Source organism: Pezoporus wallicus, unplaced genomic scaffold (genome assembly GCF_028554395.1).
Source record: "Pezoporus wallicus isolate ANWC-B61680 ecotype Strahan unplaced genomic scaffold, APGP_CSIRO_Pwel_v1 contig_7876, whole genome shotgun sequence".
NCBI lineage: Eukaryota > Metazoa > Chordata > Aves > Psittaciformes > Psittacidae > Pezoporus > Pezoporus wallicus.
The window spans coordinates 392153-408927 of NW_026641435.1; the positions used below are offsets into that span (position 1 = coordinate 392153).

At 48.1% G+C, this 16775-nt stretch overlaps 1 protein-coding gene across 6 annotated transcripts in view; it reads left to right on the plus strand.

Moving 5' to 3' along the window:
- The window catches only part of STX8 (syntaxin 8), a 102447-nt gene that overhangs the window by 67055 nt on the left and 18617 nt on the right, over positions 1 to 16775 (plus strand). The window contains exons 8-9 of one of the 6 annotated variants that reach the window (XR_008974165.1): positions 6607 to 6693; positions 7765 to 7918. The exons of 2 other annotated variants lie outside the window; for them this stretch is intronic. Coding sequence is in view for 3 of the 4 variants with exons in the window: in XM_057423974.1 (XP_057279957.1) it covers positions 6607 to 7253 (647 nt within the window). In the remaining variant the exon portion in view is untranslated. Of the gene's footprint in view, positions 1 to 4052; positions 4079 to 6606; positions 7919 to 16775 lie in introns of those variants that run through there. 3 more of the 6 variants (XM_057423974.1, XM_057423979.1, XM_057423975.1) reach the window with 3 other exon arrangements.

A 16775-nucleotide genomic window follows, 5' to 3' on the forward strand; every position in this document is an offset into this window, starting at 1 on the left:
CCCCATCCCTGGCAGTGTTGAAGGGCAGGTTGGACACAGGGGCTTGGAGCAAGCTGCTCTAGTGGAAGGTGTCCCTGCCTGTGGCAGGGGTTGGAGCTGGGTGAGCTTTAAGGTCTCTTCCTTGCCTGTTATCCCAAACCATTCTATAATTCTGCTTTCCACTAGTCTTGCTACCCTGTGCATCATCCTCCCTTGTGCTGTAGTTCTTGTCTGAGCTCCCTGCAGTGTTATTTTCCCCTCATACAGCTCGTTTTCCTTCACTATGAGGGCATGGGTTCGATTCAGCGGGGGTAGCAGAGGTCTGCTGGAGGTGAGCCTGGTTTGGGGAGGAACTGATGGGTTTGCAGCCCCATTGTGTGTGTGCGGCTGTGCTCTTCCTCCCACCTTGCTCGACTGACTTCTGAACCCGCTGTCTAATTGAAGCTGAGATTAGTTGGAGATAGAGGTCGCAAAGATAAGGAGTTACTGCAAGCTTCTGTGGGCATCTATCCTCATTAGAGAGACCCAATTAAGGGCTCTGTTGAGGGGGAAGGCAGGATGAGCTTGTCTCGTTAGACACCAGAGAAGCCTCAAAGCAGATTAGTTTAGGGACATAGTGGGAAATGTGGCTTCATTAATTATGTTAATGGAACAACTTTTAAATGAACTGGTCCAGTAACTTCAGCTCATTGCTCATCTAAGACTTCTGGTTCGTTTCTTGTCTTGCCGTCTTGTTTCCCCATAATATGAAACACTTTCCCTTTGCTTCGTTAGCTCTGAGTCCCTGAGGAGCAGGTGGGGAGCTCACAGGATGACTAACAAGGTGAAGAGACATCCCGATGTGTGCGTTCCGATTCCGCAGATACACGGAAACACGGTGGCTCAGTGGTGTGAGATGATGCCTTTGCTGGTGGCAGATGCCCAGCAGCCTGGTCCTCGCTCCCCCAGTGCCTCCTCCTTGCACACGCTATATTCACAAGTTAAGTATTTGGCTTAAAATTGCTCACGCTGAGATGTTGAAATTAATTCAGCTGATGGAAGGGAGTGGACCTAAGTTGTCATAAACAGTTCTGGTGTTTTAAAAGGTGATTTGCAGTGGCTTTATGTATTTTCTTCCAGGTGAGGAGCATGGTGTTGACTGGTGGTGTCAGCTCTATGTCTGTTTAGCTGGAAAGTGTGGGAAGAGCCTTCTGGGTCATAAGATAAATTTCTGAGACCAAGCTTGTTTTTTCCCCCCCATTACTCCCATTAGAAGACTGCAATGGTCATAAACTTATTCCAGCCCAGGCTTGTCAGGGGTACTTCACGTTGCCCATGCGCAACCCTTGTTCTGGTGTCTTGAATAGATCTTTCCCCTCTTTTACTTCACTCCCTCAAATGTGTGTGTCTAGGAGATCATTTGGTGTTGCCTCCCAGCTTTTGTTCTGTGGGGCTAACAAGCGTCTTTACATATTTAATCTCCTAAGTAAATGTCTCTGTTTTTTGACAAAGGCCGTTTTTACACATCCTCCTATATAAGCATTTTGGTTTTTTAAGCATGAGAACCAGCCCAGCACCGCTGGAGCCTCCTCGTGATGGCTTGGCTGTGGCCTTGGCACTTCTCTGGATGCTGGAAAGGTTTCAATTGCACCATGTTGGTGCCTCAGTCAGTTTTGTTCTGAGCTGTTTGCTTGGGCCTTTCTCACTCTTGAACATTTTCCACCTGAGCTGATTTTCTGTCCACCTCACAGTGAAAGCTATTGTTTGTCTGAGATGTGTGGCTTCCTCTTTCATCCCATTGGATTTCAACCTTCCTCCGTTTGTCTTCAAAGTTGCCTATTCCTATGTGCTGTCCCAGCTTTCATCTATGCAAATGCTGCTTTCCAACTTTGTGTCATCAGCAGATTTCATTAACACACTTGCTTTTTATGCCAGGGTCATTAATAAAAGTAGTTAATAAGATCAGTTTCCTGACCATTCCTTGAGGAGCTCTGCTGGTGACCTCCCTCTGTTCTGACCCTTCTTTCAACACTGCTTCTCCTCTCACCAGTTTCTGGGCCTTGCACTTCTGCTAATCCCCATCTTTTTCATTTAGGAGTTTCCCACATGGCAGTCCATCACAAGCTGTGCTGAAGTCTGCGGGGATGGGATCTATCACGCTTCCTTTGTCTAGAAAATTCATTATCTTCTCAGGCTAACCTGATTAGCTCTGTTTGGTCTGATTTGCCTTTGGGACAGTCCCATTGTTTTCCACCCTGTTTAACATTTAGTTTCATGTTCTAATTAGTCTTTCTCCATTTCGCTGTGGAGCCTCCGTCCTGCTGGGGCTAGTCAATAGGCTCGTGGTTGCTCACATGCCTTTTTCCCTTCCATGGCATGGTTCTGCAGGTGCAGCGGTTCCTCTCTAGTGCTGGACAGGCAGCTGCAGCACAGTCCACCTGGTTTTGGCATACATATCCCAGACAACATTGAGTTTAAAGGGAAAGACTGGAGGCCTGGGTGCATCAGTCCTCCTGGCTTCATTCACCGGCTTGCTTCATTTAACAACAGTTCGCTTTGTGGCACTGACACCCTCCAGAACATCTGCAGCCTTCTCCATCCTCCAGCCAAGACCTGGGCTGGCAGATTCAGCCCAAGTCTGGGTCTTATGCATGTGGGCCACCTCTTCCTATGTGCCTTTTTCTGGCTGTGGTGATCCCCATGGTATCTCTGTACCTCACTTTTGCAGATAGAAACACAAGTGAAATGGTTCACTTAAGGCTGCACAGCAAGCCCAGGCCCCCCCCATGTGCTGGGCTGCACCCCCAGAGCGTGAGCAGCAGCTCAGGGAGGGGATCCTGCCCCTCTGCTGTGCTCTGGGGAGACCCCCCCTGCAGCCCTGATCCAGCTCTGGGGAAGCAGCACAAGAGGGACGTGGAGCTGTTGGAGCGAGGCCAGAGGAGGCCATGGAGCTGCTGCGAGGGCTGGAGCAGCTCTGCTCTGGAGCCAGGCTGAGAGAGCTGGGCTGGGGCAGCCTGGAGAAGAGAAGGCTCCTGAAGGGGAGACCTGAGAGCAGCTCCAGTGCCTGAAGGGGCTGCAGGAAACCTGGAGAGGGGCTTGGGACAAGGGATGTAGGGACAGGCCAAGGGGAATGGCTTTAACCTGCCAGAGGGGAGACTGAGATGAGCTCTTAGGCAGAAGCTCTTCCCTGTGAGGGTGCTGAGGCGCTGGCACAGGGTGCCCAGAGAAGCTGTGGCTGTCCCATCCCTGGCAGTATTCAAGGCCAGGTTGGACACAGGGGCTTGGAGCAAGGTGCTCCAGTGGAAGGTGTCCCTGCCTGTGGCTTTAAGGTCGCTTCAACCCAAACCAGTCTGGGATTGTCTAAGAAATACAGTATAAATAAGGGATGAAGTGCAATCACAAACTGATCACTGTAAAATGAGGTGGGGAAAATCTCCTTGCTGCACTACTCTGCTCAGGGATTTGCTTTTCAAGTGGCAGCGTTGACATGTGAGAATCGGAGTTGCAGAGGAAGCAGCAGTTCAGTAGCTGAGCCCTAAGTTTATGGACACCCCAAAGGATGGCGGCGGGGGCTGGAGAGTGGTGTTTCTGGGACAGGAATTGGGCATGGTTTCAAGTCCAAAGCTGTGAAATGGCATCAATCCCTGTTAGGAGCCAGGGTAAGGGGAGAGGGAGAGCAGAGAGAGCAAAAGGCAGTCGACATCTTCTTAATTATATTTGCATATGCAGCTGTTCAAACAAACTGAGCTTCATCAGTGCTTGTTCATACCTATCAGGAGACTTAGAGCTGCTGTCATCCCATGTAGCAGGAATGTACAAATCTGGTGGTAAAATAAGCCCCTGGGTATCCCCTCACCCAGGCTGTCCATCACGCCAAAAGGGCAAGCAATTGGTTGCAGTTGGATATTGAAAAAAGTGGGAATTGTGTGCGATATCCATGGGTGAGTGCTTCCAGCTTAGTTTCCAAGGATACTATTGCAGAATTAAATCATTAATTTATATTTCTGAAAATGGTGCTGAAATGTGTTAATTTGTACATTACCAAAGAGGCTCAAACTTGTCTCCTTCTGCCTTTTCTTTCCTAACATGCTCAGTGACAAAATAATTGCTCTGGAGTTGAAGCAGTTGAAACAACGGTGTTCCAGCTTGGGAATTCTGTACCACATTAAAGAGAGAGAAATTATCTGGGTTAACTGTTTGTATTAATTCTCACAACTTTGAAATTCTACCTTAATCTTTGGCTCCCAAATCCCCAAGTGAGCCACTTCTTCCCTCTCTTGCTCTTGTTATACTAAATCCACCCCAACCAGGGATGCTGTTCTGAGCACAACGCTGCTGCAGACAGTGCCCGGGTGGAGAGAGGGTCCAGCATCTGGAATCCTGCTTCACAGGCCCCAGGCACTTGAGGGACACAACAATACATGGAGGATGTGGTCAATGGAGAAATTAGTTTGCTAGTGGTTATGCTGTCTCTTCAGGGCTTTCCGAGATGCATAGAGAGTGTTGATCCCACCAGAACTTGGGGATATAAATCATTAAGAGCTGTAAGCCCAAATCTTTCTTGTTTTGCAAAAATACAGCAGGATTCCTGCAGTTGTGCTCACTCTGGCTGGAGGAAAACTGTCCTGGAGCAAATGGGAAGAGCTGAAACACACACCTGCCCTCGGGGCAGTCACTGGTATTTACCTGAGGTGAAAACCAGCTGCTCAGGCTGTGTTGGTCTTGAGGCATTCAAATGGCAGGAGCTGCACTTCCAGCAGGAATGTTAATAAAACCATGGTGCACATGGGTCCATGGTTTTGCATTGGGAAAGCACATGGAGTGGTGCATTGGGTAGAACCACCCAGAGGTGTCTGCGAGAGCCGCTGTGCCTGGTGAGCATTGCTGTTCCAGCTCTGTGCTGGGAGCTGTGGGAAGCGGCTCGGCCTGGTGCTGGGGCCCTGGGGCTTGGATGGGAAAAGCCCCACAGAGGTTTCCAGAAGCAGCAGCAAGGAGCTGGGCTGTGGGTGCTGCGGGTGCTGCTTCACACAGTGCGTGCTGTGCTGCTCTGCCGCCTGCCCTGCTGGGACTCCTGCTTGTGTCCCCCGTGTGAGCTGCGGAGCAGAGGGAGTTTCCCACTGGATCAGTCCACAGGAGAAGCTTGTGCTGTGGCTGTGGGATCACCAGACCCGATGCAGAGGAGGGCGGTGGGTAAAATGGGATCATCCCCTTTGATACCTCTGAGCAGAGGGCAAGGCGCCACCTGAAGGAGCACTTGTAGCCACCTGATCTCCTGCCAGGACTCCAGGGGAAAAGACTTCTTAACAGGCTTCAGCTCCCGAAGGATTGTACAGCTACACAAGGGCAGTTTCATGTCTGACAACACTGAGCTGGGTTGGACCCGTTACCATGAGCAGGTCCAGGACTGCGTGCTGCCTCTGGACGGTGCTTCATCACCCTCCTTTTGGTGAAAAGTGTAATCACCACCTAAGCTGCTTCTCCAGACTCTGAACCATGGGGAGTGGGGGTTTAAGTTATGGGTGCCCAGAGAAGCTGTGGCTGCCCCATCCCTGGCAGTGTTCAAGGCCAGGTTGGACACAGGGGCTTGGAGCAAGCTGCTCTAGTGGAAGGTGTCCCTGCCTGTGGCAGGGGTTGGAGCTGGAGGAGCTTTAAGGTCCTTTCCACCCCAAACCAGTCCATGGTTCTATGAATGTGCAACCTCTCTGCTTCAGAAATACTTTTTCACTTTGGATAGATGGAAGGGTCTTGTTCTGCTGCAGGATGATCAGCTTCGGGGAATGACTTTGCTGTGGAATTCTAGTGAGTACTGGGATTCACTGGGATGCGTGATGAGTTGCAGATGTGAGGTTGGACCTCATATAGTTTTAGGTACAATATGGTTGTCTTGCACCACATCCCCATTTCTATTTTAACACATAGTAGCTATTGTGTGAAACTTATCTTCCATATATTAAAAAAAGTACGCACCAGAGCATTGCCTTTCTGGCAAGGAAGAGAGTGCCAGTAGGAAGGCTTCAGTGGAAACTTCATTTTCCAAGCCATGCTTTCTAAACCCATCTGGTTATTCCATTTATCAGAGAGATGCATTGGGAAATGCTGTAAAACTTGCCTGTAATGTGCTGCAGTAGCCTTTTGTGGGAGGTGTGGCAGCCGAACTGTCCCTGGGTCGTTGTCTGCCTGGAAGTTTAATTGCATTTATCACTGGTGCCTGGATAGGAGCTAAAGAGGGAGCAGTGGGAGGCGCTCCCCGCGCTCCCCTTCCCAGCCCTCCTTGCAAGGCTCCTTCATAAACATTTTCCCCTTCTTTTGTCGGGAGCCTGACAGAATACACTTACTTTAAACTTCTTTCTTCTTCCATAGATGGACAGTTTTATGCCATACAGACAGTGCCTGCTGGGATTTTTATGGCCTATAGTTCTGTGAGCAAATGGTTTTGCTCACAAGTTGGCTGGGCTGAGATGACCTTCTCCTGTTCATTAACTGTCTGTTCAAAAATATGCCTGTGGTGGTAGCTACAGAGCCTTGATTGGGGTTATTTTAGGTGGTGCAGGGAGGTCTGGTCCTTTCCTTCCCTCCTCATTATCAAGCAAAAGTGACTGCTTAGGGCCTGGTTTATTTACCTAATAAACTGCCTCTTGTATCGTCTAGGAAATGCTCACATTTTTCAGCCAAGAAATCCTAGTAACAGGCAAACAGAGGTCCAGCAGTCAGGTCTGGAGAAACAACGAAATGAAGGTCAGTTAATATTGCTGTTATTCTCTTTCCCGGTGGCCATGACAGCAGGGGTGGTTTATTTGAAGATCCCAGACTCGGAGTCATTGCCTGCATTGTTGGTCCCCCGAGCGCTGGAGGCTGTGCCAACACTTGGGGATATTAATGTATTCTACAGATCAGTGAATGAAGAATTCCTCCGCACTCCTTTCTTCCAAAAAAAAAAGGAGAAAAAGAAAAAAAAATCCTCTTCTCTCCCTTCCCCCCTTCCTCCCCACACTTTGTTTGCAGTGGCTTTGTCTGCGGGATGTTGCTGGGCATTCCTAATGAGTAGGGGAGGAATTGTGATGGGGGTCGGGCCGGTGGGCATAGTTCCTGCTTCCAGTACCCACGGTGAAGCTGTTGTAGGGTGCTCAGGTGTGCGGCAGCTTTCGCCCTGGCAGAGTTTGGCCATGGAAATAGCCAAAGAGGGGAAGGAAAAGGCTCGTTTTGGGCACGTGAAGCTCCCTGATTTGCTTCCTTCAAGGAGAAAGTTGTGCCCCGTCACCCCCCGCGCAGGATGCGATGCCTCAGTGCTTCTTTAGTATTCATCCCAGAGCCGTGGCCGCAGCCATCTCCCGCCTCACCCCGAGCAGCTGCTCAAAAGGACAAAATCAAAGCAATTCCTGCTCCTGGTGACTTACTGCCAGGGAATAACTGGGTTCTGTCTGAGAGGAACATAGAGCATCCCCGTCCCAGCGATGGAAAAAGCACAGGGTAGCTGGGGCTTGGTGGGACAAGTCTGCAGAGACTTTTGTGGGTTCAGTGGGAATAAAAGCTGGTTTCGTGAAGAGACACTTGTCCAGTAATAATGCAGTGGATTGGGGAAAGACGCCTGAGCAGTTTTTATATATTCTTGTTCCATAGCAGGAATTGTACTTAGATATTTTTTTAATATGTTCTTTGATCACTCATGGAAATGTTAATAAGACAAAAACTGCTAAAGAGCTCTCGAGACACTGCCCTGCTTTGCAGAAGGGTGGACTGAAACGCAGACCCTCTGGAGGGCTTCTGACACACAAGCAGCCCCTTTGTTTCCTCCTCTATAACCCAGAGACATGTCTAAAATTGGAGGGAAGATGAGAGGAGGCTGAAGAGGCCGGGCTGGAAGCACGGCATTCCCCATTTACAAGAGAAGAATCGCCCATCGGCTCTTCAGGCCGTGGTTTGATGGGCAGAGCAATGCCTGTGTTTGAAGTCCACACTGAAGGTACTCTCAGAATGGAAGTGGGATGCTTTTAGGCCGTCTTTCACTTTGACTTAATTAAGAAACTCGCAGGCTTTGTCTGGAGGGGGCCTGTTAACGTGTGAAGCTCCGGCCCCCCGTGAAGAGGGGCTGGGGCGGGAGGGGGGATGCACAGATACACTGCTTTTGTGCCGTGTTGCCAAACTGAAGACAGTAGCAAGTGCGAGCCGGGCATGGCAAGAGGTCGCCCCATGTGTGCGGCACTGAACCCTCCTCCTACTGCAAAAAGCCTTTCTTAGGGACGCAGGACCGACCAGCCGTCTGGTATGGGAAACAACAGCAACTCGTGGGGGGTAAGGAGGGTTTTGTATGTGTCCTGCAGCATCCTTCATTGGTCCTGATCCAGGGTCAGAGGTTACACCAAAAAAGGGCAAACGCTATTTCTTTAGTAGCTAATGCCTCTGTGTGTATTTACAAGGGGAGAAATATTAGCTTTGAAACATCATGGGCTAGCCAGATGATGAGCTGTTGGGGGGTGGCTTTAGCAGTGGGTGATGATAATGGAAATCACCTGAAGGAATTAAACCTACCCAAAGTGGTTTGAGTTCAGACTTAAACAGGTGAGATTTAGGTTAGATATAAGGAAGAAGTTGTTCCTTGTGAGGGTGCTGAGGCGCTGGCACAGGGTGCCCAGAGAAGCTGTGGCTGCCCCATCCCTGGCAGTGTTCAAGGCCAGGTTGGACACAGGGACTTGGAGCAAGGTGATCTAGTGGAAGGTGTCCCTGCCCGTGCAGGGTGTTGGAACTGGGTGATCTCAATGTCTTTTCCAACCCAAACCATTCCATGATTCTATGAAAGTAATGGGCTTGTTTTCAAGTTTGCGGTGTAGCAAATGCGCCTGCTGTTGTCATCAGCTCCCTGTTTGCTCACAGTGGTTGCAAATAAATGCCACAGTCTTTTGTAGTATTCATGGTCTTCAGATCTCTTGATCATGTTGGTCAGCACTGATTTGTTTTCCTTTTATCTGACAGCTAGAGAGAAAACTTCAATGCTGGCACTGACAGGAGCAGTGAGCAGGCTGTTGTCAGGTCAGGCTCTCTGCTCTAGCGGAGTCAGCTGCAAAGGTTCAAAAATAAGGAGCAAAATGTGCTCATCTGAACCAGAAAATGCAGCACTTCATTTCAGAAGTTTTGTGGGGTTTAGCAAGTGTCTGGTGAAGTGTTTCTTCCACTCTGTCTGAGGTGTGTCTCGAGGCATTATGGTTAACTGGGGCTACAGGCTCTGCAGGCATCAACTCACAAAGACATGGTCTCAGCTTTGGTCCCAGCCCAGTGGCCAAGGTGGCCTTTAGTGTGCACCTGGAGAAGCCTCATGTCTCTGCTTCCAAACTGAACTACTTGGTCTTCCTCATGTTGCTCTGTTCCTTTTTTAGAAGACTGGAAATTAACCCAGGGAGAAGCTTTGGTACCAGTTTGGGATGGGAGAGGGAGACAGTCAGGAGATGCAGAGCCAGACAGTAGGTTATGATGGATGTTGAGACTAAGGAACTTTTTACACACATTGGAGGGCACCCAGCGAAGGGTGTCAGGGCTTGGCAGAGGCAGCTGGTGATGACAGGTTGCCAGCTGTGATTTGGGGGTGCTGTATGAGGCAGAACAGAATGGGGATAGCCTTCTCTATCAGTAATTTCTATAAAGTTGTTTTAATTCCTCAGCTGAGGAGTTCCAGGATGGTGGCTTCAATTCAGATGTGACACACATCCTGTTAAGTGGTTCCCTACGCGTGGGTGGTAACTGCTCCTCTTGCCCCTTCCCTGTGCTCCAGCATGGGCAGGAGCAGGGTGAGTTTTTACTTTCCACTGCCCCTTCCTTCTGGTTGCCCGTGAGGAAGGACAAGTATTTTACACAACACGATTCTATATCACCAGGGTTAGATTTTTAACGTAACAGGCACCTTTGTGTAACTCCCCTGTATCTTCAAGGAATTTGGGAAGTATGAACTCCAGAACGAGAGATTCCCAGCTTTATTGCTTCTCCCTGCCCTTGATGATTTTATTTAGCACTGTAAGATTTCCAGCTCCTGCAGGGTTGGGTGGTTTCTAACTACTGCAGTGTTTAGAATGTCTTTGGGGATCCCAGCAGACAATGGTTTGTGTTTAGCTCTCGAGCATTAGCAAGGCAACAGTACTGCTAAAATGTTTGGGAAAAGTACCTTATTAGAGCCAAAGTGACTCATTCCTGCTGGAGAAGCGGCAGATGTTTTTCTGGCATTTAAATAAAATGCAAAAATACTGATTTCCCACCTTGATGTTGAAGTAAAGACTCAAAAGTGAGGGGAAAAAAGCCCAGTATTTAGGCCTTCTACAAAAACACTGGCAGTGCCAAATGATTCATACCGAGTGTTTTCCAGCATGTTTTCAGCATTATAAACATTGACATTTCCAACTTCCTGAGATGAGAGGATTTCATTTCTTCTTGTGAATTTTGCATTCTGTGCTTTCTGATTCAGAAACGCTGTAGCTGGGGCGGGTGTTTTGACAAGATACTCAAATCACTCGGGCGCTGGTCGAAGTTTGGTTGAAGCTGATCTCCGGTTTTTGTTAGAGCTTCAGGTCCCGCTGGGAGATTCGGAGAAGTGGGTTTTCAGACGTAACAGTGCACCTCAGCCCTTTCCTGAAATTAAAATTCCTTGATTTCTGCTCATCTTTCCCAGTGTTGCTGCTTCTGCTTTACTGGTTACTTTGGCAATAGCAACATTATTAATATTGCTGTTGGATGTGTGGCTACTTTGCCATGTCCTCTGTACAACTTCCTGCATAATTAAGTGGTTTATGCTTTTTTGCCATCACCTTTGGTATTTCAAAGATGCTCATTGCTTTGGTAGCTGAATGCAGTAATGCAAATGAATGCAGAGTAAGTTCTGTTCTCCTGTGTACTCAGCTGCATTTAAGCATTCATATCATCTTTGTGCGTGCATATTAGTGGTTAATGGTCTATGAGAGAGACTTTCTTGAAAAGGAATATCTTGAGTTCAGATCAGTCAGCCTTGCCCACTGACGAAAAGCTGTTCCTGTGCTTCACTGAGACTTTTCTACAGCTGAATCTGCTCTAGCCTGGACTAAATCCGTTGGCCTGCTATAATGTGGAGCTACTCTGAAGGCTGTGGTGTACTCCATGCAGGAGGAGAGTCATGCTTTAGGTCTTCAAGTTGTGTTTGAAATGAAGAGTTGGTGCATTTGGAGGCTTGCTGTTACATGCTGTATAAGCCCTCTTGAGATCAGAAAGGGTAAATTCTGGTGCTTGGTAACCTCTGAGTTTTCTCTTGGGCTGTCCAGGCGCTTTGCTCCCATTGCAAAGGTGCAAGCTTTGCTTTGGCTGCCAAAGGAACCAAATGCTAGAAACCATCTTCCAAGGAAGGAAGAGTTGAACTGATTTTCATTTGCTACTGCCTAAAAGGAAAGTCAATGGGTACTGATGGCTTGTTGGTGGTCATCTTTTGTCCTGCTGATTCTGGCAATAAGTAGATGGTTAAGTCATCAGATTGGGAACTGGGGAGTATTTAGATATTAAATGGCTTAATAGGCTGAGCTGGTTGTAGCCTGACTGATGTGGTAGTGCCCAAAAGGGAGGTGAGGCCTGCCCGTAGGTGGGCATTCAGGTATTTTTATGCGTTATGACTGAACAAGTTTTACAATGTACAAGCTCCAGTCGCCTGCTTCCTTGCTTAATTTGGCAGGGTTTGCAGGAGAGCTGAGTGTGAGCTAAGGGCTAGTTTTGGCTCTGCTCTGCTCAGCGGCTGCTTTTAGTGGTGGTCTAGCTCACCTGATACGATGTTGTCTCCATAACTTCAAGATAGTGGGGAGGACCGCATCTCCTTTTAAAGCCTTCATTCAGCATTAGTCAAGAAAGAAATGGGGCATCAGGAAGTCAGGAAAGGCATTACTTCTAGGCAGGCTTCTCATCACCGTGGACTTGTGTGACCACTTCTGCCTTCCCTGTAGTGTTTGTGCTCTTCTGCCAAGGTTCTTGGAAGGTGAGTCCTAAAAAAGACCTTGTGGCCCTAAGGAATGAAGGGAGGAACTGGGATTAATGTGGGGAATTGCTCTCCTTCACTGCCAGGCCAGTGCTGGCTTCATCCTGCAGTGGCTGACCTGTTTAAGTAGCTCCTTGCCGTATATATTGTCCTTTGTGGAAGAAGACAGTGCTCTTGTCCCCATTGGGGTGCCTGTCTGGAGCATCATCATTGTCCTTCTGCTCTTGGAGCGCCTCAGCTTGGAGATGCTAGAGGAATTTGAGTTAAGCCATTGGATTTCGGGGACATGATCCAGAATTTGTCAAGCTTTGATGATGGTAAGTTGTGAATTGCTTCACAGTGCCCTGCAAGGTCTGTCCTTCCCAGATTGCCCTGCAGAAGTGGCTGCTTGGGTGTTTCTTCTTGGTTCATGGACAAAGGCGAAGGCACATTCTCCCAGTGTCACCTGAGGTCAAGGCATGGATGCAGTGGGCAAGAGCAGCCCCTTGTCTCTGCTGTGCTTGTCACATGCAGTCCCAGATCAGGAAACCCCTTTGGCTGTTGGTTGTAGCTCGCTGCATGGAGCAGTACCAGGTCCAGACAGTGGGATCCTGCAGGTTGGGAGCATGGGGGAGGCAGGTGGGATGAGGATGACTGGAGAAGCTGTTCCGTTGGGAGCTGGTGTTCATTTACCCTCCGCTGCTGCAGGTTGGCAGGCACCCCGTTGGGGTTGGGAAGCTGGTGCATTAACAGGTGATGTTTATCTACTGATGTGTGGACATGGCTGATGCTCAGGAGGTTGAAGCTTCCACACTGTGTAGAGTCTGCAGGTGGGCTCTTTTCCCTGTTAATTTGCTGAGATGTCTTGAACTGTCCTTTGCAGTGAAGGAATACATGTTAGTCTCTTTGGTGGCTTGGTAAACCCACCGTTATTCATGGTGATTCCCAAGTGTCCCCATCACCACTGTTAGATCCTTATTACTTCCCTTGATCACAGCTGTCAAACCTCTTACAGCTTTTTGAGATTAGCCCTTCTCATCTCATGCTTTTCTGCACTTTATCATGGCCTCCTTTGAGATACAAAGGCACGAAATAGTCTCTTCTGGTGGAGTTTCCTTTGACTGAACTAGACAGCACTTCAGTAGTCCTCAACTGTCTAACTTCTTGCATAAGAGACTTTCTCCGAGAGATATTTTTAAAGACATCTCTTTGGTAAAAATACCTCAGGTAGGAGGGAGAGCTCTCAGCACACTCACCTTCTCCAGCATGATGGGGTTACGCCCTTTGCTTTATATAGAACAAGAAAATGGGGAATTTGCAATTCTGTAGATAATGGAGGGTTGCTGAATAATGCTGTAGAGACTTGTGTTCAACTTGGTGTCTTTTAAAAGGAAAATGTTATAAAGCCCTGTCTGAAGCCTCTGTGGAACAGCCTCTCCCAGAACATGACACAGAGTGTCCTTAATGGGAAAAAAAATGATTGCTGCCTGTTCACCCAGTACCCTGAGCAAATAAATTTCCCAACCTCAGTCCACGTACTCTGGCAGATCATGGTGAAGTCCATAGATAGGCATTGCCCATCTACCGCAAGGGCACAGACCTGCAGCGAGGAACTCCATGGTCTTAACTGGCTCTTGCAGCTCCCATCAGTGTTCCAGCAGCTGGTTCTCTGGCCACAAATCTGATTTATTTGTGGGTTGTTTTCTTCTCTTCTGGGTTGCCAGCGCTGCTCTGCTGTATTTGGTTTGTTAAATGCACATGGCAGATAGCTGCTGCTCTCTGTCTTATTTGCAGACATCCCTCTGCTGTTCCCAGGTGCTGCTGTTGGCAGTGCCACGCGTACACACACCGAGCAATGGTGCGGAGCTGCTCAGTGCTTGTGTGGATGATGGTGCTGGCAGCATCACTGCTTTGAAAGCGCTGATGCTTCTCTGAAAAAGTCATCTCAGTGGTGAGCTGCTGGGCTGCAGAACACGGCTGCAACTTTTTCCCCTGTACAATTTTAAACCTAATATTCCTTTTTTTTTTGAAGGAGGGCGAAATGAAAGTTCCACTGGGAGAAGAATACTTAACGCTGCTAGAGAAAGTTCTTGATTGTGGTTGATCCTGAAACGGGTGATGAATGTGTGCTACCAGGGCCGGGGGATTTGGCATATGAATTTCCCAGGGTTTAATCATCTCATAAGGCTGCTGAGTGTGACTCCTTCCCCAGTAATCTACTTAACTCAGTCATTTACCCCTCCTTCTGCCTTGCCTGGAGAATGAATCTCACAGGTTGTTTGCATGACAAGTAGCTTGGGGTTGTCTGACTCTAGCAGTTCGAGTTAATGGTTTCCCATGTTCACTGGCAGACTGGGTGAGGAGCAGAGCTGGAGAACGGGTTTATGGGCAGTACTATTCTAGGCTGCACCGTGTGTTTTGAGAGCTAAAGTGCTTTGGTTTTTTCTTGCCTTCCAGAAGATGTTTTTCTCCACCAAAACTAATCTTGGGGGAAAATGATGTTTGGTAGTTCTAGGATTATTGGATTTGCAGATAAAAACTGCTGTGCTAATGGCAGCTACTGACTGATGACCAAAGCAGCTAACTGGGAGATGTTTCTTGGCAGCTGATCATGCTAAAAATCTTCCCTCAAAGCCATGAAAACCACAGGGGACAGTGCTTAAAAAAAGAGTTGCTAGCAAGCAAATCCCTGCATCCACTTCTTTGTGTTAACAGAAACTGAGGATGCTCCATCAGGAGTGTGACTTCTAAACTATATTATCCCCTCACACCAGACCTTCGCTGTGCTAAACATAAAAGGATAAGCATCCCTTCCTCACTATTTTTAGTTTGCCTCCTCCTAAAGCCAAACCTTGTGAATAAAATTCCTGCTTCGATATAGGCTCCATGAGACGCGGTCAGCTTGTGCGAGCTTGTAACTGGGACAGAGGACACAGAAAGGGAGGCTGAGGGATGGGAAGCTCTGGATAAACTGTATGGGTTTTGTTTAAATTACTGTCATGTTCCGTGGCTTGCTTCAAATCAAATACTGCTGCAGTCCCAGTGGCTTGCACCTCACGTGCATTACATTAACCATTTGCAGATGACCTTCTTTCTGCTCTAAAGCCATGTGCGCAGTCAGAAACTTTTGGAATGGTTGAGGCAGGACTTGATGAAACCTTTAAAACCCCCAAACCATTATTTTAGAGTTGTTCATGTGTTGGTCTACCTGGTGACACAGTGCAGGGGTCGTGGCGTAGATTTTCCCCTCTATGGCTGAGAGGTGAGATCATCTCGGAGAGCTTCATGTGAATGCAGAGCAGCAAGCACAGCTACCACAGACCGGTGCAGATGTGGAGGTTCAGCTCCCTCCTCTTAACATTGCTCTAGCTTTTTTTCTTTTTTCTGGTTTCCAGCCAGAAAAACCTTCCATTCTTGTGCTGGACAATTCATGGATCCCCCCAGCTGAACTCAGACTCCACTTGGAGTAGCCTCACTGGCGGCCAGTGTCCTTGGGCTCCTTATAAGTAGCCGTGGACCAGGGGTGGAAAGTCCCTGTTGGGTTCTCCTGCTGAAGGTGGTCTGATTCTCGACACAGATTCACAGGAGTTTGAGGCTTTGCCTTCACTTCCCGCTGGGAATGACTGAATCCATTCAGAGTCCATCTGGCCATGGGTGGACACTGCCTATCTATTTGCAAGATCAGGGCCTGGAGAGGAAGGGGCTTCTCTCTGGTCTCCTGTACCTAGATAAGCCAAGCTTTTGTTAGCATAACACCAAGGTGATCTGTGTTTTTCATGGGGAAAGATAAACATGAAAAAATAATTTATCTCATCTTTGCATAAGCCGGATGAGAGTAAGAATGAAACATGTGCTGCAATTATGAAAGTGCATTGAAAAGCCTGTTTGTTTCTGATTCAGAAAGACAGGGTTGGTTTAAAAGTGATTTTAGCAGAATTTTGCCACTTGGTTTGAGTAAATGGTTTGGAGACAGCAAAGTCTTCAAAACAATGTAAAATCTGGGGGATAAATGGGAACCTTCCTCATCATTTATGCGAAACCAGGGACGATGTGAACGTGGTTTGAAGCTGTCATGCCTAACACGTTCTCCTGCACTGCAGAGATGGCTTTTCCTTCCTTCGAGGCCCATCTTTAGATGAGAAGGTGTAGGCTGCCCACATGGGAAGTGAGCAGAAACTCCCTGCAGGACTGGCTGGTCTGTGGTGTCAGCGAAAGTGTGTGCAGGGGAGCAGGGATGGGTCCAGTGGTCAGCCCAAGCAAACTCCATCTCCCGAGGCAGGGCCCTTGTGAAGCCCGGGCATGGATCTGGATTTCAGCACCGCTGTAGAAATTCCCAAAGGGCGCACAGAGACTCTTGCTCTTTATAACCCACCTACTCCTGGGCACATTTCACTTTCCCGTGTCTGGTATTGTGAAGGGTTGCGTTACTGGCATGGGGAACACGGGATGCTTTGCAAAACATTGCCTTTCTTTTGTCAACCAAATGACTAGGACTTTCTTAATTGTGGGTACTTTTAGTTAATTAGAAATGTTTGGAAACGCCTCACACCTCAGCAGGGTTCAGTTCTACTGGGTGCCAAGTGCTTTGTTCTTCATCCAGCAAAGCACTTAAGCATGTCTTTAAGAACACTTTACAGGCTGGAATAAGCTCATTGATTTCAAGGCACTGAAGGATTTAGCCAATACCAAATTTCTTCCAATGATCCTGACTCAAATAGTAAAATCCAGGAAAATGTTTCTTGAATGTTAATGCGACCTTAGCTAGCAGGATCTCAGGCTTCACAATTTGAGCTGGTCAGAGAAATGAGACAGAGTGTTTGGGGGGAAGTTTCTTCTGAGGAGTAGAGGAAAATCCATAATTAAAGGTGAT